Source organism: Antrostomus carolinensis, unplaced genomic scaffold, assembly GCF_000700745.2.
Source record: "Antrostomus carolinensis isolate BGI_N321 unplaced genomic scaffold, ASM70074v2 scaffold889, whole genome shotgun sequence".
In the NCBI taxonomy this organism is placed as follows: Eukaryota; Metazoa; Chordata; class Aves; order Caprimulgiformes; family Caprimulgidae; genus Antrostomus; species Antrostomus carolinensis.
In genome coordinates, this window is record NW_010337609.1 from 74187 (window position 1) to 100637 (window position 26451).

The window sequence follows — 26451 nt, forward strand, 5'->3', positions numbered from 1 at the left end:
GGTACAGCAGTGGGTCCTTGAGGGTAAAAAGTTGACCACGAGAGAGCAGTGTGCCCTCATGGCGACACCAATTTACTGTATTAGAAAGAATGCAGAGAGCAAGTTGTGGGAAGTGATTATTCTCCTGTACTTACACTTGTTAGGCTGTCCCAGTCTCTATCTGGCACAGTTTTCCTCTTTTCCCATAGAAGAGATATTGGCAAACTGGTGCAAGCCCAGCAAAGGCTCGGGAATACAGGGCTGTACTACATGGAAGTTGTGCAAGTCTGAAGGAACTGGGTTTGTTCAGCATGGAGGAGAGAGACTAATTGCAGACTGCCACTACTGCCATTATCACAAATGGCAGGGGTGAGGTGGGGGCAGTACTGAGAAGACAGAGAAAAACTCTTTGCTGAAGCAGGCAGAAAAAGGACTAGAGGGAAAAGTGACAAGCTGCAACATTGAAACACTTCCTAGAAATGAGGGAAACTATTTTTAATACTTTGAACAGTTATGCACTGGAACAGGTCTCTAATCCTCAGGGATGGCCAGGTCCCTCAGCGCACCAAAGGGCTCTGCAGCTTCTATTGCCCTCTCCTTAGGGTCTGGCTGCCTCTGCTTAGGGCCAGACTTGGCTTGGCCCAGCTAGGACCTGGTCAATGGAAAAGTGTTTAGAAGCCTTCCCCCTTGCTCAAGTGCTGCATGTAAACTCAGGACCTCACCCACTTACGGACCTTACCTGAGCTACACTAGAGGTGCATCTGTACCTGGCTGATTCTCCTGGTCTTGCCTTGCTGCCCTGATCTCCTGCCTCCATCTGGGACTGGCCTCATACCTACAGACTTCCCTGGTGATCACTAGATGGTGGCTGACACCAGGGGGACTCTGCTTTCCTCACTTGAGTGCTGCAGGTCCACAGGTCAATGGGAAGGTGCTGCCCTGCTGGCCTCACTGTCACCCCCTGCTCCCCCCACTGTTGTGGAGCTGGCATCTGTAGTATTTCAAGGTCTCCATTAAGCCGCATGGTGGACGAGACAGCCCTGAATTCCATCACTTTTAGTACCATATCAGTTTAATTTGAAAACAAGGTACAAATCCAATGTATTCTTAGTAACAATGTATTTTAATCAAGAAGCAAAAAAAACATTCTTAATGGCTAATATGGACTAGAGGCAGTTTTACGCTCTTAGGCTGAAAAATTGTTTTAATAGCCCGATAACGGACTCTGTGTCCAAGGTACTATGAAACTGGGTCTCATGTAGGAACATTAGTAGACAGATGTGCAATTAGACAATCAAAAAGACACAACCTCTCTGCTAAACACATCTGTGGATTATCTGAGCAGGTTTATCTAATTAGCCAACGTTTTTTTAAGATACCATATTTCTAAGAATTAAGTAGAGCTAGCAAAAGCCCTTTCTGATTTTTCACATATGGTTATTTTTCACTCAAGGCATATCTTTTAGAGCTGTGAATAAACAAGGCTATATAGCCCTCTAAGAAGGCCAGAGAGGCTGTTAATTCTGTTATTATAAATTCTGTTAATATAAAGCTCTTACCTGAACTCACCTTATTAAGGATAACTGAGCATTTTAAATGTGCTTTTTAAATGTGCTAAATTTTAAAGTGCTGAACTTTTACCTGTTTAACTGCATCTGCCAGACTGAAAGGTGGCCAGGTAGTTGGCTTTAGCTCTGACTGCACTGTAGACAGCCAAGTCTGGCACTGTTGTAGGGTATCCTGATGACTGACATGCTTCTGGAGTTCATGTTCCAAACTCTGGTACACCTAAAATAAACATTTTGTAAGGTCATCATATTTTCAAACACCACTATTGGCTCTCTTCTCCCACCTTGTAAACTGCAGATAAAAGAGAATTATTAAGACTGTGGTTATTTTAACCCTTGTACATAAAAGTACTGTCCTGGTTTTTAGCTGGGACAGAGTTGGGTTTCTTCTTGGTACCTAGAATAGTGTTGCATTTTGCTTTCAGCCTGGGATTTGTTATGAGAGAGACACTGATAACATACCAATGTTCGCATTTTTGTCGCTGGAAGTGAAGGACTTCATGTTTTGCTAGTCTACAAGTGCAAGATCTAAGAGGGCAAGGAACATTTAAATTAAAAGCTAAATTGGCATTTGGATATGCCAGTGGGATATTCCATATCATATCACGTCATGTGCAGTATATTAGTGAGGGTCTCTTCCTCTTTTGGCTCTCTCTGGCTTTCGCTCGGGCTCTCGCTCTTCCAGGATTGCGGTTTCGGTTCGGGATTGTCGCTCCTCTGGGATTGTTATCTGGGAACGGGCTGTGCTCTGTCAGTGGGGGGGGCATGAGAAACTGTACTGTGTATCACTCATTCACATATTTTATTACTGTTATTATTATCATTGCTATTTCAATATTAGTATTATATTAAGTTTTATTTTATTTCTATTATTAAACTGTTCTTATCTCAACCTACAAGTCTCCTTACCCTTGCCCTCAATCCTCTCCCCTATCCCCTGGGGATGGGGGGAATGTGGGTGAACAGCTGTGTTGGCTGGCAGCCCAGGGCTAGCCCAGTAAAAACACCACAAGTACCAAGGATGAAAGCTCCTTAAACTCTCATTGCATTTTGCTAATTTGTGGAGAAGATGGACAGTATCTAAGGAATAGCTTCTGGAAATAAAAAAATAACAATGCAAATGAAGAACATTGTCTCTTATTTCTGGATTCTTCAACATTTGCCATTGATCTAGTATGAGGTTTTACCTACCTCTACAAATCCTTCTGACTATGAAGTCTATTTTTTTTTTTTTTTTAGACTGTGCTGGCTTGATCTCCTAATTGGATTAACAGAATGACCCAGCTAGCCCTCCTCTTAACTGTATATTAACTACTGACAATAAGAGAATAAGAGTGCAATTTGCTCCCTAGTTTTTGAAATAGGAATGGTTCTAAATTCTTTGCTGCAGCTGCTTGGAAGCTAGTGTAACTTGAAGGTAGTGAGGTAGGGAGAGATTAAGGTAAGAACTGATAGGCAGCTAATTTTGCTGGCTGCAAGGCAACATTTGGATTATAAGGAATTCAACTGTAGCACAGTAATGATGAAGTGCGACATTAGTAACCTGTAGGCTCAATTTAAATGGAAATAGTAGAAAAAGAAACACTTAGAGAAATAACAATGTATGTTTTTCTTAAATGGCATAAAAATATCTTTGAAACTACTTACTCTTTGGGCTGTGCTACATATGGCAGAATAGCTGTCCTTTGTCCCTTGAAGATGGCTTTGTATGTTTTGCTTAAATTTTGCTTGAAGGTGTTCTGTGCATTGACTGATCAAGTAATCACCTTTACTCTTAAGGCTGTTCAAACGATCTTCAAATCCTGCAATTTCTTCCATGATAGCCTAAGAAATAAATAAAATACTTTTAAAGAAATATTTGGAACATAAAATATGTTCTGCATCACAGCTTTTAAAATTATTTTTTAACATTCTTTTTCTTCACATTTGGAAAAAAAGTTTTCAGACAACATGTGGTGTATACTCATTGTAAAATCATTGTCAAAAGCCTATACTTAGATATCTCACAGAAACACCAGTAGGACTGTCATAATGTGTAAACACTATATGCTCGTGCCTCAAGACTATCCTTTATCTTCCTTTGTCTCACGTCTCCAGGGCTCCACCAACTTTCTTTGTGTCTAGTAACGAGGACTAACTCTGGTGCTGAGTTACATCTTATTCCATAAGCTCTTCCACTGGAGACAGTTCTTTCCATTAACTTTGGTGGAGCCAAAGTTTTATCTAAGGAGCTTACTTAAAGAATAATACACTAATCACTATGAGTTAAAAGATTTCAATATTCGCCCTTAGAATCTGTTTTCAGTGAGTGGGAGTGGTGGGGAGGGTTGGATATTGTTTTCTTTTATCTTTTAGGCAGCATCAGCTATCGATGTAGTAAATTATTATTGTTAATAGCAACCATAACAATACCTTGAATAAAAGGAATGGAGGAAATGTTACAATCAATCAGAGGGAACGCCCCCTCTTCCCCTAAAAGAAGAAAATTTAAAACATTTTTTTATCATTAAAATTGCCAGAGCAAAAAATGCCTTAGGAGTAAAATGATCTTCGTCTCCTTTTTGTGCTCTATTTCCTGGGACAACTCAGCAAAAATCTGACACAGATATCATATCAGTGTACAACAAAGCTCTTCTGCAGATGCAGTCTCATCCTAGAAAGAGTGAAAGAGTGCTAACAACAAGGTAGATTTCTTATCTGCATTCATGACACTGATGTTTATTTACACAGCTAGGAGTAAGAAGAATAAAACAGGTGAGTGACAAGTAAGTAGAGCTCTGGAGTGGAGCCAAAGAAGCAAAGAAGAAAAAATTTATTTTACCAGACAAAGGAAGTTTACCCAATAGCAAACTCACCTTGTGGTTAGCTAGTTGCTGAGTGATTATTTCAAGACTGTTACTCTCCATGAGGTCAGGGCTGACCAGCCTGCTGGACATATGCAATAACCATTTCTCCCCTTCTTGCAAATCACTATTGTAATCCTCATGTTCTTTTACTCTCACCTCTAAGGTTTCAACATATGCCTACAGGTGCACAATAACCAAGATTAAATACTCAGCTAATTACAAGAATTAAAAAGAACCCCAACCAAAAATCAAGAGTTTGAAAGCACAGTAAGAAAGTATATGTAAATGTATATTCCTGTGAAGGGCTCTCACACAATTAGACTGTTAAGGAAGACATCAAAGGGATTCATTGTATGAATAAACTCAGTACTGAGCAGCATTTTCGCTCCAGATGAAATACCACAGGCTGAAGAATGAGCAAAAGACTGAGGATCTCCTCACTTTAAGAAAAGGAATGCTGTCAACTTGACATTAAATTAACTTAGAAACAGTTACTACATGCCTCTTTGAAAGACGGCACATGACCTATCAAATGTTATGGTTGGGTCTCTGCTGCTTACAGCCTTTGCACGTACATATTTCCTATGACTGGGGTAGGCAAATTAAGAATGTACACATTGAGTTAAAATGTATTTATTCTTTTTAAGAAAGATTTTTCATAACTTTCTCTACATTTAAGTCATCTGCATGACATCTAATGCAACAGATCTCAGTTTTCTGGTACAGTTCAGAGGAACGTCTGTAAATTAAAAATCAACTGTGAAAAAAATTCATCTGCTATTGGTGGATGGATTAGCAATTAAAGGTACTTGGGTCAAACATAAGTACTAACACGGTGTGCAGTGCTTATCCTTGTTAGGATTATAACCTATTAAAAGCATTAGGAATAATCATACTTTAGGACGTATTTAGAAGTATTAGATCTTTCAAAGTACTACATACATGTAGATTAATGAATCAATGTTAATTAATAATACCCTTGCTGACTTAAATTATATCCATCTTGCAGTTCATTTTCTCCAGTGACTTCCACTCAACAACTAAACTAAACAGGTTTTGTGTAAGATCTAGCAGAAACAAGAGACAAAATGGTATAATTTAAAGGCATCTGTCCCTTCAAGAAGTAACATATTTATAAATCTATTCAAAGCAATTAAAGATAGTAAAAACAGTACAAACTAGTCACTGATATATTTCCCCTTAGTGCTACAAAGACTTCACCTGCCACACTCAATTTTCATTTCAGCTACTCTTGTTAGATTTATTTAGGTAGAAGTTCTTTCCATATTCAAGAATCACCTCCTGACACCCACCCAGGGGGGAAAAAAAAAAAAAAATCTAACTGGCTCTGCATACAGCATGTGACATGACAGCATGAAACAAATAGTCAGTTTCTGAAGAGGGGAAAAAATATAGCAAATTGAAAGAACCTACAGTTTTCTTCCTGACTTTTTACCTTTGTTGTACTGCAGAGTTCGTGGTAACTGCTCTGAAGGTCCTGAACATTGTTCTTTAGAGTCACATCATTCACCAGATCAAAAAGTGCTTCTCCTTTTTCAATCACTGATTTTATTGAAGGCTCATAGGACAGAACAGTCTGCTGTATGGACTACAATGCAAGCAAGAATGAAAACATATATGTTGTACACTGAAGATATATTCTACTAACTTCCCTTTGATCTGTAGCACATCCTTCTATCATGGTACATATCCTTTCCAGATGAGAAGGGCTTTGCTACCAGTGTAGGACTATGCTTCTCAGCCATACCCTGAGACAAGAACTTTTCAGACATCTAAGAACAATTACTCCTTTTATGAGTGGATAGTAGCACGGTTGACAATCTGGAGCTGGTGAAGGAGAGGGAGTTAATATGTGTGAAGGGGCAAGTGCTATGCATAAAACTTGCTCAGAGGAACAAACTCTGCAAATAGATAGGAAAGTATCATCAAAGCCACCCCCTTAATGAGATAGTATGCAGGCAAGGGAGTAAGACTGCACTGTCAAGAGCATACAATCTGATCTGTTATGTCATTGTGCCACTGGCTCAGACAGCATGGCACATGCCAGCATCTATCAAATGAAAGTGAGATATCAGCTCCCACACAGCCATGACATATGACTTTGACCACTGAAGCTGGTGAAAGATAGTGGGCAGTTTCAGTTAGAAAGTCTTGATGCTGTGCAGGTACTGCTCAGCAATAGCCAAAACACTGGTTTGTTAGCAAGACTGTTTTGGACACAAATGTAAAGCACAGCATTATATGGTCTGCTATGAGGAGAATTAGCTCTATCCCAGCCAGACGTGGTACACATCTTATGAAGCATCTGTAATACTGGAGTATTTTATAAAAACGTCATTACTCTTAATGGGGTTTGTTGTTATTTTTTTCTACTTATTTTTATAACTGGGGAAAAAAAAACCACTTCCTTAAAATCCTAACTAAAAACAGAGGAGGCCATAGCAGCCAACTGTCTTAGATGTCAGCTGAGCTGGGACATTTGCTTTTAACCAGAAAGCTGATTAAGCCAATGTAAACAGAGGCAATATCTGCAGTGAAGACAGACCAACTGATTTCTACACTTGCTTAAACAGCAGTGTTGATATCAATGGAATTACCCATATGTGTACTCATAAGAAAATTTTGCTCCATAACAGGAAATTTTCATATGTGCAAGCCTTATCAGGATATTCACATTTCAAATCCTGGTGCTCACTCTAATTCATAGATGCAGGTATCATGCGTCTTTTCATTTTGATGCTGTTCTGGACATCCAGATCAGAGACATCTCATATATCTACTGAGGAAACTTGAACAGGCAGCTGGATCAGAGGATTTATTGCAAGTCACTAAGTCAAAATTGATTTTACAGTGCAATGATATAACCCCTTTTTACCTTGTATTTGGACAACTGGGCCTTCTTCTCATAGAGTTCACTCTTTGGTTCCACTGGAGCATGTAACATGGCTTGGTACTCCATGACCCACTGAGTCTGTGCCTTGTACTTGTCCGAGAACTCTTTTGCCAGCTGAAGGCACTTCTCTGAAGTCATGTGCTCTTTCCTGATGGAGCCAGCCAGCTCTTCAAGCTGTTCCACGTGATCTCCAATTTCTTTTCTTAACTGGTCAGCTTTATTTTCTTCCATGTACTTTATAGCTCGCTCCCCCTTCTCACGGGCAGATTTCAGTAAACTGTGGCCTATGTCCATATCACTCAATAGCAGCTGTGAAGGAAGTGTTGGTTAACAGAAAATGTATGCAAGCTCTTACTTTTTTTTTTTTTTTTAATTCATTGTAGTTCTATTATCAGTGAGAGGCTTTTAAAAAAAAAACCAAAAAACAAAAAAAAACCAAACAAACAAACAAAAAACTTTGCTAAGGACACAGAAGGAATAGCTAGGGATATTGAATGGACTTTCCATTACAAAATTGTCTAGAGTTAAGGTGTGGAAGTAGAAAAAGCGAATACTTCTGTTCTGCACTGGGCTTGTGAAGATAAACACAGAAACTGAGGGCTATCAGGAGAAGATTCATACTCCAAATTCTGGAAGAGATGAAAGCTTTCCTTTAGCATATTATGTTTAAACTGCAGGAAGTATAAAAAACTCAGGTACAACTCCGAGACAAAAAGTCAGTTTTATGACTGAGTTATTTCAATGAGAAGAAATAGGAAGCACTTCTTGCCACATTGCATACTGCTATAAAATATACATGACAGGTTGCCTTGCAAGGGGAATTTATTTTGAGTTTTAACCTAAAACAAAACACATACAAACATGTCTTATGAAAGGATAGGACTATATTATTTAGGATTATTCATAACCTTAGCAAAAAAAACTGTGATCTAATATGTATATGACATGAGAACAGAAAATTTTATACTGGGTGGTCTTAACCCTACTAGCCTCTCTGGGCAAAACGAAGTAAGAATTTTGAGCGGCTGTTAAGATACATGTTAAAATATAGCCTCCTTTTGCTGAACAGAAATAAAAAAACTGCATTCAAGAAATCTGTACCTCTAGCTTCTGCACTTTTTTCTCCATTGCTGTTTTATCAACCACATCAAATTTGGTGATCACATTTCTGAACTTCTTGTTCGTAGCTCCGTACCAACTTGTGTAAGCACTAAAAGCCAATTCTGACTCCTCCATACAGCGTATTTCTTCTTCCAGAAACTTTATTTGCTCCTTCAAACAAATACGGAGGGTAAGGGGAGGAAACAAGAACCACATAGATTTTTATCATTGCTATTGGCTAAAGTTAGCAATAAATTTCTATTCATTAATAAACCCCGATATTATAAGATTAAACACGTAGGTTTTGAATTCTTTCATATTTAGCAGATAATTCCCACTGGGGTCTTGTCAGGTTGTATATTAGCAATCTCTGTTAAAACTGAGTTAAGACTAAACACTGAAAAGGCACTTATATTTTGAAATTTGAATTGTGACTTGTGATTACAGTACTATGAGACACTTGCTACTTAAAGTGACCTGAAGACTGTACCTTATCAATTCACATTTTCCCCATACCTATGTGTTTCAGTGATAACCTGAAAAAATTTCTCTAGAGGTCATTCAGTATTCAAACATACTGAATTCTGATTTCTCTCCTGAAACTAACAAAAAAGACAGTAAGAACATCTGATTAATACCGAGTATTTTTGAAAGGGCATTATCCCAGTTATGGTTCTCTAATACACCTCGTCCAATAAAATCTACATGTATGTGTGTATATATATATATATGAACATATATGTGAATATTGTATTATTGAGTCTACAGTAATGAATAAACTCTGATAAAGTCTAATTAAGAAAGGCTGTTTATATTTGCTTCTTAACTGACAATTTATGATGTTAAAATTAATTCATTTTCATTACTTACCAAGACATGAAGAAGAAGAGTTTGGTAGCGAGACGTCAGCTGTGTAGCCTGGCTTCCCATTCTACTTGCAGTGAGACTTTCCTCTAGTATTTGCTGAGCCAATACCCCAACTTCTTCCACATCATCTTTGTACATTGTAATTTCTTCATGCCACTTCTATGACAAAAACATTATCCAGTTTATATGACTGATTCAAATATCTTAAACACAACAGGAATTTATTTGTAACTAAGTCAGGAAATAATTGAAAAGGAAAACAAATACATGGTTGTAAACATGGTTTTACAACAGGAAAATAAAACAGAATCTGGTGAAGGTTAATGTAACTAATATACTGGAAGTTTTATCATATCATATGGACTGCATTTCATTATAATAGATTCAATACTTCCCCGCCCAAAATAATAATAGAAACGCAGCCTGGATTTCCTATAGAATTTGCCAGATGTTATAAAGGTGACTCTAAAGTGAAACCTTGAATCTCTTTAAATCTGCTTCCTGTGTTTATTCAGAACCATACCTTTACCTTGCAGTGACTAAAGGAGAATTACTACAACACAGCAGAGACTTCACAACACAGTTGATCTTATTTTACTCTTGTTACAATATTAACACTTTCCCATTCCAGGACAAATCTTTGTCCTTAGTTATGCCTTCATATACCACAGAGCATATGAATTCCAGATCTCCCTATGAGATTTCAAAATTGGTATAGCCATACTTTTATCAGTAAAACAGGAGGTACCTGGACCCAGAAGGCACGAATGTGTCTTGGATCCATCATTCTAGACACCACCTCAGAATACATTGCAATGCTTCCTGTCATTTCCACAGTGCAAACAGGAACTGATGTGGAAATCTCACACACTATTTTGCTTAAGGAATGCCTTAACCATATTCTTTACCTTCATTTGTTGAAGCTGCATCTCCTTTGTTGCTCTACCAGACTTCCTCCCAGTCCTGATAGTAACTTTCTCCTCCAGATCTGTTAGCCAGTCATTAACCTTCTGAAATTTTTTCTCCATTAACCTCAGTCTGCTCACAGTGGTATTTAATTGGCTTCTTGCTTCAGAAAGCCTGTGCTGATAAACTTGCCAGTCCTGCCTTAAGGATTCCAGGGCTCGGTCTTCCATCTGGGGAATGCCCCAGGGAATCACCTCCTCTCTGGCATGGATAGCAGCATTTAATAATGCTTGTCCTTCCGCACAGTGAACCTGCAGCTCCTGTAAAGGCAGAGTTACAGATACATATCCTACATTAACAGCTTTCATTCATACGTGGCAAACAAAGCCCTGGTTCTACTTAACACAAAAGCAGTTACCTCACGTTACCTAGATATTCCCTTTACTTATCTATGGTTGAACACATATTACACTATCTCTAAAAACACCCATGATGGCAGGCTCACTTACAAAGCAAACTGAACATCACTATTATCGACAAGGTAATTGGAGGAAATTATTGACAAAGGCATTAAATTCTTTCCCCTCCTGTTAAGTTTATCGTCAATTCTGAAACGTTAGCTGCCTGAGCTGGCATGGGAGGGATGCAATCCATGCAGCACAGCCTTAAATTCAAAACTTTTCAGCTGTGGCAAGTTGACTGTGAGACTGATTCTGAAAATAATTCTGTTTAAAAATAAGGAACAAGGTGAAGTTTCAATTGTTTGAAATAAATAAACCTATTTATTTTTACATAGGTTTGAGACATTATTCCAAAGTAATTCTTGATACTTTTTTCTGGACACTTGTGTCATTTTCATGCTTAATAGAACTTGATTAGAAAATGTGAAGGAATCCAATCCAATTAAAAAACATAACCAGGAAATTACCTTAACAAAATAGAGTTGTGTATTGTCTTAGTTTATATTTGAGATATATATTCAGATTTTAAAAATGGATTCAGATTTTTTAAAGTAAACTATAATACATGCAGAGTCCCTGATCACACAAAGACCTTCTCAGTATCCTGAATAAATTACTAAATATCTCATAAGTCAAGTACAGAACTTTTGCTAATTCAATAACAGGTATGAGAGTATTTTAAGCCAACTTAAGATCATAACTGGGAAATTATACTGTCACTTAAGTGATTCAGTAATAGTCTTCCCACCTCACCATAGGAGCTTGCCTTCATGACTGAAACTGCATGAAAGTAGATGCATCTGCACTGTAAGCAATAAAAGATGAAAACCCAGTGAAAATAATATTTTTTATATTCTGTGAAACACAGGGAAAAGAAGAGGTAGGCCATCATCTAAAACAAATTCAGTACTTGCAAGAAAGCATTATTATGCCTGGAGATTTCATTCAAGGCCTGACACTTCTTTCTGGAAATGAGTGATGTTTTCCACTCACTTTATGGGAATAACTTTTGAGCAGCAAAGCACTTATATACAATGCAATTCCAAGCTGTTCTCGAGACAAAACAGATAAGCAATTTTTGTCTGACAATTAATATTTTAATATTATTCTGTTATTTTACAAGTAGGATTTTTTTTTTTTATTTTATTTTTATTTTTTTTTACTTAGGGTGTTACACATTATGTACCTGTAAGTCTCGGAGTATTGCCTCCTGTTTCTGGGCATCACCATCAAGATGTGACAAACAGTCAAGCTTTTCCTGCTCCTTCTCCAGCCATACTTCAAAGGTCTTCAAATTTCTTTGGTACTCTTGATGTAAGTGAAGCAGTTCTTCAGCTTTTGTTACTGCCTCCTGCTTGTTAAAGTATTTACATACATGTATATCTATATTAGTGTATCATCAAACCAAGAAAACATAAAACCTGCACTTCTGTTCAGTTGAAAACTTTATATCTGGTGCTGACCTTTCCTAGAATTCAAGAGTACTTGGATTATGAGGACAGTTGGATCAATAACAGGCAAAGAGGGGGCAAATATGGGGATTCAGATACTTACCATAAAAGATTTTTCATGTAAATTCAGGATTTTAACTTTTCATATAGGATGACTTTTGAATAACACCTTAGTCTCTAACAATAAAAGACTATCTGAATTTTCTGAACATTCACTTTACTGAAGTGATTAATAAAATATGATCTTAGAAACTGCATATTTTTTCTTTGCATGATTTTTTTTTGCCAATGGAATAATAATCTTCTATTAAGAATATCTAACATCTTTAGGTTTGAAGACTACCCAAGTCTTTTGTGGCCAGTACCTACACAGCACAGTGAGAAACAGACTGCAAGCCTTCTGTGTATGTGGTTGAGCAAGATACAGTAATTTCACAACCCAGTACTAAGATATTACCATATCTGGGATACAGCAGGAAAGGTGTCATATACTAGCACTAGACTAGTCTTTCTAAGTGAAAGAAAAGTATACTACACGCAATTCATATCCACTAAGAAATTATGGGAATGGAGAATTGAGTTTGGACAGAGGTAAGACAGGTTGCATCCTAGGGCAGCAGGATACATAAGAAGAAAAACACTTTTATTAACAGCAGCCATGAACCTATTGTCCGCTTTACCTACTTCTAACAGGATTGGGTAGTGGGAGGAAGAAAGAAAAGAGAAGTGTTATCAATGTTTTACAAGGCCTGTTGATGCCCACTAGTGGGAAGGGGGAAAGAGAGACTAGTTCTCTTGCCTCTTGACAGTGGCTGCATGGAATTACAGGTCTTGGTCTGCTCAGCCTTGTGCCACAAACCCTTGGGGAAGCTCATCAGGTTTCCCATCTGGCCAAAGGATTATTAAAGGACTTGACCATCCTTAAGTTTCCAGCTATTTGTTTTGAACTTTGAATTTCTTTCTAAGTGTTGAATGTACTCTTGACACTTAACATTGTTACCATATTTGGGAGTGGGGAAGACTGAAATAATCTGGGGTATTAGGAGGGAAGAGAAAGAATGGATGCTTGTTGGAACATGAGGAAAGAGGTACAGAGCTCTTGCCTCTGTGAACTAACATCCATTTCTCACTGTTCCCATGCTGTTGCTTAAGCTGAGCAAATACAGGCAGTCTGTATAGCTTTGTGCAGGAGAAAAAGGTAAAGTTTAGAGGAACCCCATGCTAAAAGGAACACTCAGTGTTCACCAGCACTTCCCAGGATTTACTCATCTCTCTGGCAAACCTGAAGAAGTTCTTTCACAGAAGATCGAAAGAGACACAGTGCATTGTATTATTTGCAGTTGTGGAAGAGGGTACCACAAAAGAGTGAATCACTTATGTGTTTGAAAAACTGAATTTTGTCCCTTTCCAGAGGACAAAGACATAATTGAGACAAAAAAATTCAATTTTACTACGCTGCTGTCATGATGAAAAGTTGTCTGTCTAAGTATACATTAGGCATTATTTAAATATCACAGAAGAATTTGGGTTAACTGGAGATAATCACCTAGCTTTAAATGTATCACAAGGTCTTTTATTATTTCTTATCTGATCTCTTACATTAAAACCCATCTTGGCCTTTATCTGTCTATGCCCTAATCTTTTCCAGATCTACAATGTTAACACTTACTACTTGTGATACTGGGTCTTTTGGCATTAGAGTCATTTTACTTGCTAATAAGATTCCTGTTCAATAGTAAGCTTCTATAGTTATCAACCATTTGTGAATTACCTGATTGACTGGTTGCATTCATTGAAAAACATATATCTATGCGAATCACAGATTCAGAGATGCTTCCAACTTTTCAGTCAAAATGGATAAAATCATATCTGCACAGAAGTCAATGAGACTTTCAACATGGAATTCCTCAGACTATTCACCTGATGACTTTTTCAGATTTGGATTTTTAGAACCTTTCTGAGAAGTGGTACAGGAAGACAGATTGATAAATCACCCTAATAACTTTCTGTTACATTAAGCTATAGCAGTCCCCAAACTTTTATTCCACCTTTAACTGTAAAATCAATTAAAAATCAATTTAACTGTAAAATCAATTAAAAGGCTTTCTGTTCTTCCTCGTTGTCAACAAAATAAGAAGGAGTGCTATCAAGAAAAACTGTACCCTCGTTCTGTCTTTGAGGAACTTATACCGCTCCTGAAGGTCCTGGAGTTCAAGTTGAGTGACATAGTGCTCAGCCATCCCACTTCCTTTCACTTCAATTGTCTCCAACAGGCTGCTGTGACTCAACACCTCTTCACTAAGTAGCTGCAAAAGAGAAAAAGAAGAACACATTTATGAATGGGAAGCATTCAAACAAGACCACAGATTAATCTTGTAGTTATTCAGCCTTTTTTGTTGCTTATAAGGTGATATGGGCTTATTGCTGGTTTGTTGTAAAGCAAACGCACCTTTGCTTTGCTGAGGGCTGCTGTTTTTTCCCTCAGTTCAGCATATTGTCTTTCAGAAGCATTCATACTTGCTTCTACTTTATCCATCCAGCTGGAAAACTGACAAACATCATCCTGGTAACTTGTCCATTTGGAGAGAGCTCCTTCCAGTTGACTGTAATTTAAAAATATATAGAAGATATATATGAAGAGAGATACATCCCAAGCTAAGCAGTCTGAGATAGAGCATTTAAAACCCTACAGGCTTTATTTAGGAGCACTGTTTGGTTGACAAAAAGAAATTAAGTTTTCCAAACTTGGAACACCAAGGAGGTCTGTAAGTTATGTAGCTAGCTGACACATTCTAGCTTTAGTAGATAAAACACAACTGAAAGCATAAGACCCAGAATCAGAAATTTTCTGTCCCTTTGCATACATTCAAAAGTTGAGGGATTCTAATGTTTAATTAACTGTGTTGTTTTAAATTGAAATATTTGCAACTCTACCAAAGAAGCCTGCATTTCTTTCCCCACCCCATATTTCTTTATTCTACCACTTTGAAAATCACTATTGGGCACTGTAATTACCGTACCTTCTGTGAAATGCTGGAAAGTGGAAAACCAGACAGGATCTTGACAGAGCAATCATTAATGCCTGTGACAAGATCTTCTCATTTCTGAGAAAAATTCAAGGCATCAAGTGCAACTCAAAGTAAAATTTACAACCAGACTATGAACATGGAATCCACTTTTAACAGTATATTGACAAAAAATGTTAACAAAGCTTACATCCCTCATAGTTTCCTCCCCTTTTTCTGCTCCAAATGAGTATGCCACTTAAGGCCTTTAGACCTGCAATATTAGGCACATATAGTAATTTTATATGAATTTGACTCTTGCAATAATAAAACTATGGGAAGGAACTTTTCAAAAATTCTGACAGTGTTTTATTGCTAATAAGTAGCATTCTGCACCTCATACCCTTTTTACCTCTTGCACTGGATACAAGCAGACAGAAGAGAAGCCCAGCTGTCCTTCAGGGTTTGCAACTGCCGTTCAATCACTGGTACTCCCTCCAGAGAAGTATTTTGCAGAACAGATTCTCCTCTTGTCAAAACCATTTTCATTTGGATTTCTTTTTCTTGTTTCACTGCTAGCAGTCCCTAAAAAGTGAGTGGATATTATTCTATTTCTATAGGTAATTGGACATGAATATACTAACTGGCTCTACTGGACAATGAGATGGTCAATTTAGCAGCTTGTACAAACAGTCAATTGGAAGAGGGACAGTGGGGTTCACAGCTGGGCTTCACAAGTTAAAAATGACTTTTAAAGGGTAGGTTTAGGCCATTTAAAAATATCTGAGTTGACAGGGAATTTTTCACAAAATCTTTGCAGGTACTTACAGTGTATTAGAGAAGGTACTGTTGGGTGGAAAAGCTAACATTCCAAAGGGAATGTAATTTAGATAGAAAACAGGATGATTCATTCATAGAAAACAAGATGTGATTACAAAGTTGTTCTATTGGGCTGAAATACACTTCTACTACTCTAGGATCCATGCACAATGCAAAGTTACCAACATATAAACTCAGTAGACTATCAGCAACCTCAGCTTAGAGACTTCAGCTCCCCGAGCTGCACAGTCACAAATTAACAGCTTCTAACACTATACAAAGTCATGAAAAGCCTGAAAGTGTGAACCCAAAAGACTCAATGAACAAAAGGTAAAACATAATTTTAGTATTTTACTAATCTGTTGTTTTTTGATGTAACCTTACAATTTTGAGGTCTTGTCCATATTTTGGCCACAGCTCAAAATTTGAGGCACCAATAATATGAAAAGAATTGTTTTCTGAGTACTGCTCTTCAACATATTTTGTGCAGTTATATTAACAGACGCTGTTTGCTTATTTGCAGTCACAACTTTTAAATCAAACAATTATAGGCAAAGCTGTTCTGAATCATCCATATCACCTGTAAGAGCTAGGAAATAATATATTTAACTAACATCCTGCTTTTCCATTTAACCTTCAGTAGTCATACAATATCTTCTGATTTTTTTTTAAGAATTTGTATATATGCAGTTTTCCATGTCATAAAGGTCCCTATATCCTTCTTTGAGAAAACTTCTAACAATGAGCTCCTTCCTCTATATAAAGAGTTATTTTTAAATAAATTCAGAATCAGTGTCTGAATGACAACAGTCGTTATATTAATATGCAACAACTAATGTAAAGTATCCTGTATTTACTTTGTTCCTACAGATTTTTTTTTTTAAAAAAACAGGTTTCCATACCTCTAGCTTTAACATTCGGCTGTCCAGAACACTCTTGTCTGCAGTAGGATGACAGTAGGAATCCAGCATGTGAACTGCATCAGCCACCCAGTCCTGGAGGTCCTTGATACTGTGCGAGAACTGCTGGTGCTCTGCTACAATCCTATCCATTCTGGAAACTTTCTCCTGCAATTCACACAGCAATTAGCACCAGCAGCTCTTCAAAGGATTGCTTATTCCCCATAACCTACTTATAGACTTTAGAATAAGTTTCATAAACTATACTCAGAAATTCTCTTCATACTTTGATAATCATAAGTACACTTACTTAAGCATGGAATGAATTTTGCATACACACGCACACACAAATGAGCTGTCCAAATATAATATACAAATTAAAATTTCAGAAATGCCTTTTTGAGTTTTCAAAATGTAGAATATCATGTAATTGTTTCCTCTTATCCCAAGTAGGTGAGTTTTCTGGTTTCACTTTTTCTTAAACATCTGGTAAATCACACCTAAACTCCATTTCAGTGTTGGAACTGAAGAGAACTTGTGAAATCTGACAATGCACAAGACTGATTTAAGCCTACAAAGCTATGCCCCTGTAGCAACATTACTTTGTTGATACTTGGAAAAGAAAAGACCTGTTTTCCTAAATGACTCCCATTGGTGTAACCATTCTGAAAAATTACTGACACTTATATGAATCAACAATAAATGCTCAAGTTACATTGCTAAAAGACCTGAGATGAACAGGAATGCAGAGCAGAGTGTATTTTACATGGTAACAGAGAACTAAAGTCAAGTCAGCGAAACAGGAAGGAGTGGCTGGAGAGCTGCTGGGCAGACAGGGACCTGGGAGTGTTGATTGATAGCTGGTTGAACATGAGTCAGCAGTGTGCCCAGGTGGCCAAGAAGGCCAACAGCATCCTGGACTGTATCAGGAATAGTGTGGCCAGTAGGACCAGGGAAGTTATCCTGCCACTGTACTCAGCACTAGCAAAGCCACACCTCAAGTACTGTGTTCAGTTTTGCTGTACTCAGCACTAGCAAAGCCACACCTCAAGTACTGTGTTCAGTTTTGGGCCCCTCACTACAAGAAGGACATGGAGGTGCTGGAGCATGTCCAGAGAAGGGCAATGAAGCTGGTGAAGGGGCTGGAGCACAAATCTTAGGAGTAGCAGCTGAGGAAACTGGAGTTGTTTAGCCTGGAGAAAAGAAGGCTGAGGGGAGACCTTATCACTGTCTACAACTACCTGAAAGGAGGGTGTAGTGAGGTGGGTGTTGGTCTCTTCTCCCAGGTAACAAGTGACAGGATGAGAGGAAATGGCCTCAAGTTGCACCAGGGGAAGTTTAGATTGGATATTAGGAAGAATTTCTTTACTGAAAGGGTTCTCAGGCACTGGAACAGGCTGCCCAGGGCAATGGTAGAGTCCCCATCTCTGGAGATATTTAAGAGTTGTCTAGACATAGTGCTTAGGGACATGGTTTAATCATGGTTTAGGGGACTTGTCAGTGTCAGGTTAATGACTGGACTTGATGATCTTATAGGTCTTTTCCAGTCGAGCAAATTCTGTGATTCTGTGAAGTTACAGAGAGCGATCTTTTTAAGTATCCATGGCTATGCAAAGAATTTCAGGATTTCTCTCATAGGCTGGATCTTACATATCCTCTGCCTCAAACTCCTTCTTCTAAGCCTGACATCTACAATAAGTTCTGTCCACGTAACCCGATGTTAGTAATTCATACATCTTTCCCCTTCTCATTTTGTAGTTATTAAAATTTATTATGGCCATATATACAATAATTTTCAGTAAGTCATACATCTCTAGATACGTTTTATAATTTTTATTTCCACAGAAAAAATAGAAATTAACAAACTAGCAATTGCCCAAACATAAATACTTTCTGAATTGAACTGTTATCCCACAAAACACTTCCTATATCCTTAATTTTTCTCATTACTGTAGTAACTATAAGCCTAATTCAGTATCAAGCCTCCTTCATGACTGGAACTTTTTAAAAAATAACAGTCCTAATACAAAGACCTTCATATCTTTTACACAATAGAGGCAGTAGAACTATTAAATGGTGAAGTGTGTCAAGCACCACTCAGCAAAACAGTTAAGTTAAACTCAGTTCTTAGCTTGATGCTTAAAAGTTTGGCCTATGGCTCCCCTTGAACCTTCAAAAGCAGCATAAGAGGTAATTTTTTTAAAAGACCAATCTATTAGTTTTAGATTAAGATGCTGACAATGCAAATAATTAACCATCATTATTGGATGCAATAAAGTAATAACTTTTCTGTATTTTCTACAAAAAAAAAAAGCTCCCCTAAGTTTCAAAAAATACTTCTTTCAGTTGCCACTTACTACAAAAATAATTATCTTCAATGCTTGAAATAAAATCAAACTTGATTATTGTATAATCAGGTGGGGTTTACTTTTTTAATCAAAAACATTTAAAAAAAATAAAAATCACAATTCCATTTTGTTGGGAGTCTGTAGAATTATCCAGGTTGTCACTTCCCACTCTTTAAAGCCAGTGTGAAAGACAAGATAGCTCAGACATACCCCAGAGCAGACAAGCAAGACAACTGTAGCGTTTCACATTTCAGTCTTCCTTTTTCCCCCACATACATCAAATTAACTGCTTAAAAGCACATACACTGAGCGCATTACCTTTGTCAGATTGCTTAGAGTAAGATACTGAGAAGACAACTGAGACACTCTGCGCATAAAGCTTTTGCTGACAGCTTGCTCTTCCCATAGCTGCTGGGCTTTCTCTTTTAGCCTGTTGAGCTGATGCTCGTGGCAGCTTATTTCCTCAAGGACAGACTGTAAAGCATAAGCACATTAATATTAAGAGTGGGTGCAAGAAAGTAGGCAGTAGAGAAGCCTGAAGACCCCATGAAAAACAGAACTGACATATGGCAAGCTTGCTGAGAAAGGCACACCATATGGCTAGAACAATGAAGCACCGTAAGAAACAGAGAGATGCAAAACCTGATGGAACAGAATCATCAGCAGCAATCCTTGAAACCAGTTCTCATCTTATTTAGAGGTCAGGATGCTAAAATGATCAAGCTTTTCTAAGGAATCAATGAGGCCAGGAAGATGGGATAGGAAAGTCTGTGTTACAAAGGCTTCTAAGAAGTCACCTGCAACTTTTGCTGTTCTCTCCTCTTGGAAGGAAGATCATGGAGCCGACTGCTACTTCCTTGTACCATCCTCTCAGTTGTGGTCAGCCACTCCTGCAGAGGCTCAGCAGTTGCTTCGAAGTCCTTCATCTGGATCTTTAAGTTCTGGGAAGACATGCACAACTTTATCAACAATCTCACTGCGTTGGGCATAACTGTAATGCACAACACACAGGTGAAGCACACAAAAAGGATATACAATTGCAGCCAAACACTACACAACTGTTCAAAATATATTACACCAGCTCTGCTCCTTCCCATCTCACAGATACTGAAAGAAAAGCCTGAGAGAGCACCTCTTTAAGAGGCAAAATAGAGGCAACAATATAGGGTATGTCTACATAGTTAAGGAGAGGTTAAAGCAAATTTCCTCTGAACTGAAAGCTCTAAAGGTCTTATCAGCTTTGATTCAATGTATGTCTAACTCACATACCTAAGGCAGTCTGAAGAAATGAGTTACCTAACATCTGACTGCAGTCATTCACACCGACCTCTCCTTAAATGGGCTGCCAATGTTCCTAGGTGATGTATGACTAAATTCAACCCAATTCTGAGGATCGTTTCTGATTATATTCTTTTTTAATGTAGGATTTTGGTTATAAAAACATGGATGTAAAGGGATATGTAGGCATTCTTTCTTATTTTTCTTATAGGCTTATTCTGCATGATTAAATAAAAACATCTGAAATAATTCATATGGAATAGAAACTTGAACAGCATAGTTCCTGTACTGTAGTTACTTTTATTTTTTCCCCCAGATTGATTAAGTTTTCTTTTTAGCTATAGCTTTATCACTTAAATGAAACATCAGAACGAAAAACTAAGCCCATGAAACTGAAAAATGCTTGACTCAAACTTTAACCGCTAAGGACATCCTCTTTCCACCATGGCAACCCTGAGACAAAGAAAGGTAAGCCAATGCTCCCTGAGGTTTTTGGTTTTTGTTTTTTTTTTTACAGGCTTTCCTACATAATGTATTAAATGCAGTTAAACTTTTTCTCAGCTGGCTAGGCAGCCCTGGTTTGAAAAAAATGCCTAGGAACTTCAATTTTCCTACACTATGCAAGGAATTCCAGCTAAGACCTTTTGACCTTAAAATCTTTGATCTTAAAAGAGATTATGTTTTTAGGATATTCACCTTCTACACTGGTTGAATTGTGAGTTCTGAACAGAGAAAGGTGCTGAGGTTTATTTTAAAAGTTGCTCAAATAAATCATTGCATTTTAACAGTTTGCAATGAGAGACAAGATTTAACCACTTGTACTGGGACTATAAAATCAGCAACAGTGTCAGAAATCTGTGCTAAAACAGTCCTTAAAAAAGTAAATGTGTTTTAGTAATCGAGTACATATGATGACACTCATTAATGAATTTGAACAACTGCTGTCTTTGCTACTTTCAGTTACTCTGAACAACACTCTTCTGTATGAAACAACCTGCTTAAAGTGGAATGGGTTCATAAGGTGTCTTAGTTTTTAGCTGGAAATGAGCTGGATTTAATAGGATATAAATAAAAAAAAGTAAGACACAAGCAGAAGAAGGAGACTTTTTGAAAACAGCTATTTATTAGTTCTGTCACATCATAAACACAGCTATATACAAAATCTGAACTGTGCTGTTTGAAACAAAATCAAGGAGGAAATTTAGATCCGATCTTTCCCCACTGTGACTGGTTCAATACCTCCAATGCAGATTCCTTCTGGTGGAGGGTGGTGATAAAATTTTTCCAGTCTTCTTTAGCAGTAGCACATTTGTCCTGGATAACTTTAGCCTTTTCCTTTGGTAAAATAGAGCACAACACTTCTCCTTTGGATGCTACCAGATTTAGTTTTTGTTGCCCATTCTCACTTTCTGATAAGAATTCCTAAAAATAATAACAAAAGAAACTAATTGGTGAACTTTCGATCTCAGTAAAGGTCAATGGCAAGCACTCAGAAAATTTAACAGGGATAACAGTTTATTTTTTCTGCTTGTTAACATGCTAGCTCATCTTTCAGTACATTCCATTTTAATATATTTTATATTTATGGGATTTAGAGACAACAGCTACTTAATCTAGAAGTGCCATGCTTCTAAATAATGTATACATTAAGACTCTAGGATTACCTGTATGTTCTGCATTTCATGAGACACTTACTGGTCATTTAGTTGGGTATTAAAAATCTTTAAACCTCCACAGTACAGAAAGTAGTAACGGTTTCATTTTGGGGAACCAGTATCCTGGCACAGGTAACAGCAGAAGCCAGGGCCCCCTTTCAGGCACACAGAGGACTGAAGACTTGCCCATGGGTTACAGCCACACTGGACTTCCAATGAACATGTAGGGGAGTGGGGTGATGCCTAGACCCTGAGCAATGTCTATGCTGAGTTATTGATCCCTCTGCATCCTTAATTTACCTTTCCTGTTTGAAAGTATTTTTCTTATGGATTTAAACTGGAAGAGGGTAGGTTTAAATTAGATATTAGGAAGAAATTATTTACTGTGGGGGTGGTGAGACACTGGAACAGGTTGCCCAGATAAGCTGTGGCTGCCCCCTCCCTGGAAGTGTTCAAGGCCAGGTTGGATGAGGCTTTGAGCAACCTGGTCTAGTGGAAGGTGTCCCTGTTTGTGGCAGGGGGGTTGGAACTAGATGATCTTTAAGGTCCCTTCCAACCCAGACCATCCTATGATTCACAGAAATCTTGCACAATGCCAGTGTGCCAGAAGCGTAAGGAAAAATGCATATGCAAGAATTATATAGAAAAGTAAGGAAACAGCCAGATTTTTAAATGGCAATGTACTGGGATAATGTTCTTATAATTTGTAATTATTAAAAGACTTTGTGAGCATTTAGGGCTCAAAGGAATTTAGCAAAACAAATATTTTAAAGTGTTAATAACATGATTATGTGATGCACAGAGTTTTATATCCATAATCACAAGGTTACATCCACATTCAGAAGTAAGAGGTTTGATATAAAAATTACTAAGTCAGGTTCTGATTCTGTGTTACACTAACGGTCTTGGTAGAGAATGCAAAGGGTCGTTAGCTTTGAGCTGCTTGATTCAAGTTCTGGCTATATTACAACCAAATACATAATTGCCTTGTGACCTAATTAAGTCAAATGTGTTAACAGACAAAACATTAGCTTTTTTAAAAAAGTAAAATTTTAAGTTTATACAGGTTATCAAGACATCCAAAATCAGTTCCTGCATGTCAAAAAAAGTTTATTTCATCTAAAGCAGCTTTCAAGGGGGAGGGTAACAAAGTAAGGTCTTTTGCTATGTAGGAGCTGCAGTGATTAAAAAAAAAAATAAAAATCTTACCACTGTTGAAAAAAACCCCAACAAACCAAAAAAACTTTCTGAAATTCTTATATTTAATGTTAAAAACTACTAGGATTTTTTCCCCCTGATATTTCCTCTAAACATATTCTCATTTTGGGGTAGCCAAAGATTTGATATATTAATACAGTATTATTTACACTTCTAAGTAAACCATTTAAGTAAAAGAAAGGGTATTTACCAAAAGGAGGAGGAAGTGATTTGGGTTTTGGTAATTTCTGAGAACTGATATTAATTTCTTCTGTTATATTGTCTAACTGAAAGTTTAACAGTCTCATTATGTAATTCCAACTTTTTGTATTTTCAATTAAAATTATAGTTTTATTCTATTAATAAAAGTATTTATTTCACTTGATTTATTAAAATAAACTTTAGTTGGCATTTGTTGTTGGGGCTTGTTTTAGCTTCATGTGAAAAATACACATTTTAAATGCTTGCTCGCACTGCATACATTTTAACTCTGCTCTTGCATTATAAGGGCTCTACTTTCATATATAAGTAAAAATATTTAAATAACTTCAAAATCATTCCAGGTACTAAACCTCAATTCTGATATAGTTTTGATTTTACAGTACTCACCTACTTTAAAAACTTACTTTTTTCCTGTTGTAAAAAAGAAAGAAATGAGGAAAACTACTATGAGAGACAATTACCACATACAAACTCTAGTCCAAATATTAAACTAAACAAACTAGATTTAAAAAGAAAAAATAAGTGTTTACTTTCTTGCAATTAGTCACTTTTAGTGTTGACAATAATAACATTAACAAAAAATGGTATTTATCCAAACAATTAAATCTGAGCTTTATATGCAACTGATTGGTTCTCCCTTAGACTAGTATTTTACTGCTATGGAGTTACCTGTATTTTCTGAAGACTTGCTGATGCTTCACTGATATTTTGAGGCACATCAAAGCATTTGGCTGTGGTGACTTTTGCACTGACCAGCCACTGCTGGAAGTCCCTGAAAGCTGTCCGAAATCTTTGCTGCAAGATCTGCTCTTTGCTTTGACATCCTTTTGAAGCTTGCAGGCAGAGGCTGGGTTTTTCACACCAGGGAAGCAGAAGGAAGGGAGGGAGGGAGAAAAGACAGGACTCTGTTAGGTGACAATGCTATTACTTAGTTCTCTGAAATACAAGGGTAAGGTTAGGTTAACCTGCATTCCTCCTACCAACTTTTAGCAATTAACTGAGGCACGAGGAAAACCATTAGAAGCTTTCAATTCCTTAAGAGTGAAACATGTAAACTGGAACATAACTGTCACAGATATGAGGGGTGGAAGTGTTCCCAAAGAGCGACTCAATGCACCTAAGCATGGTTTCTGCAAGCCCCTTTCTCTCTCTAGGGACAGGATGTGGAACTACAGTGGTTACAATCCTAAATTCTGTGTCTCAGTTAAATTTGTAATGTTAGAAAGGATCAGTCTAGGTCATCCCTAGATGCAGCTACAGAAACCAAAAAGCTGTAAGTCCCTGCAAGAGACAATCTTGTGTCTGAAATGCAGGTGTCATACTCCCAAGTAAATCAGCTGAAGAGACCTGAGAGAAAGCAAGAAAGCAAGCATATGCTAGCTGCCCTGTTTCAGGGAACTAGCTAGTCAAAGAATAGTAAACTGAAGGACAAAATTAAGAAAAATCTTAAATAGCTGGTATAGCTTGTTCCTCCTTCAAACAAATAAGCCATAGTACTACCTCACAGTTTCTTAAATGGATTCCTCCTGTAATAGGTCAGATGTGGATCTACATTAGTTTCACCTGAATTCAGTGGTATAGTCTTTTAGAAAAAAAAACCCAAATTGCTACTTTTTACAACCTCTCTTGGCACCAAAATCAAACTAATTATTCTAATAATTGTATACCTCTGTTTCCAATTCTAAAATTCCAATTAATGGTTCCCTAAAAGACAGCTCATGCCCACACACACACGGGATTGATTGACTACAAACAAGATGAATGTGTACCTGTTATACTCCTTAATCAACCCTGAAACTTTTGAAGAATGAGTACTCAAATCTCTGGAAAATCTACAAAGATCATTCAACTGAGTTTTGATCTCATCTGTCATATGTTCAGACTTTACCAGAGCATCCAATGTTTCCTGTTAAAACAAAACAAATAAACAATATTGGTGAGTAAATAAATAAATAAATAAAACCCCAAAACAAATTGAATCAAAATTTATCAGCATTTAAATTCAACTTAATTTATGATCTAGGCATGTTCACTTTCAATAATATTTTATCAGTCAAACCTACAGAAATTTATTTGAAATTATGAGTTTGTACAGACAAAATTTGTGGAAGCCTCAACTTTCTTAGCTCAAAATGTTCTCAAAGAACAGTTTAAGATACAAATTTAATTTCAATAAATGAGCTATGGTATTGTCAGTCAGCTGTATACATATAGAAGTATATACAATTAAGGAATAGCAAATAATATATGTTTATACAATATTAATAGCCTATTGACTTCAGCTTAACATGTTCAATAATAAGTGTTTTGAGCTGTATCCAAAAAAATAATTTATGCACAAAGCTTTTAACAGCTTCAACTCTTTCAGAGAGGGCTTCATAATGTAAAAGTACAGCTGCTCCCATTTCTGTGAGAGTAAATGGGTTACTGCCTGTCATTGCTGCACTGGAAAGACTCTTGCTTTGGAAACAGCTAAGCCAACACAAGTATTTTTTTTGTTGGCTTAGTTTACGTCACTGGGAGAGGTGTGATAATGACTCCAACAAAAACAGTCCTTGTTGGCATCCACAGCATCTCCACTGCAGAATCCCAGTAGCTACTCCAGCATAATGAGTAGAGCAGACTGAGCTCCTTGTCTCACTAGAAACTAAATTCTTCAAGCATTCCTCTTAAACTACCAGGGAGAAAAGACAATCTTCTAGCTAGTTACATTCACCACAGCCAAGGTTCTGCAGCACAGGGAGGCCAGAGTGTTTGGAACATACAGATTAGTTTGGCTAAATCTAAGTGCCAATCTGGAAGAAATGTACAATAGAAACATAGGAAACAGATCATATGAAAGCAAAGACAGATTTGAACAGGGACATTGAAGTGGGACAAGGAAGTTCCCAAATCATGTTTCTGAATATATATATCATAGAATCATAGAATGGTT

At 37.3% G+C, this 26451-nt stretch overlaps 1 protein-coding gene across 1 annotated transcript in view; it reads right to left on the minus strand.

The window, feature by feature from the left end:
• LOC104530573 (nesprin-1-like) overlaps nt 1–25422 on the minus strand; it is a gene marked incomplete at its 5' end in the record, with an annotated part of 99419 nt that extends 73997 nt beyond the window's left edge. The window contains 18 exons of the mRNA XM_029086791.1: nt 1621–1767; nt 3195–3371; nt 4403–4570; nt 5850–6002; nt 7290–7616; nt 8409–8579; nt 9279–9434; nt 10184–10501; nt 11829–11993; nt 14256–14399; nt 14543–14696; nt 15511–15683; nt 16820–16984; nt 19483–19638; nt 19962–20105; nt 21682–21864; nt 24186–24363; nt 25286–25422. Of these exons, the coding sequence (XP_028942624.1) occupies nt 1621–1767; nt 3195–3371; nt 4403–4570; nt 5850–6002; nt 7290–7616; nt 8409–8579; nt 9279–9434; nt 10184–10501; nt 11829–11993; nt 14256–14399; nt 14543–14696; nt 15511–15683; nt 16820–16984; nt 19483–19638; nt 19962–20105; nt 21682–21864; nt 24186–24363; nt 25286–25422 (3216 nt within the window). The remainder of the gene's footprint in view (nt 1–1620; nt 1768–3194; nt 3372–4402; nt 4571–5849; nt 6003–7289; nt 7617–8408; nt 8580–9278; nt 9435–10183; nt 10502–11828; nt 11994–14255; nt 14400–14542; nt 14697–15510; nt 15684–16819; nt 16985–19482; nt 19639–19961; nt 20106–21681; nt 21865–24185; nt 24364–25285) is intronic.
• Nucleotides 25423–26451: the final 1029 nt, after the last annotated feature.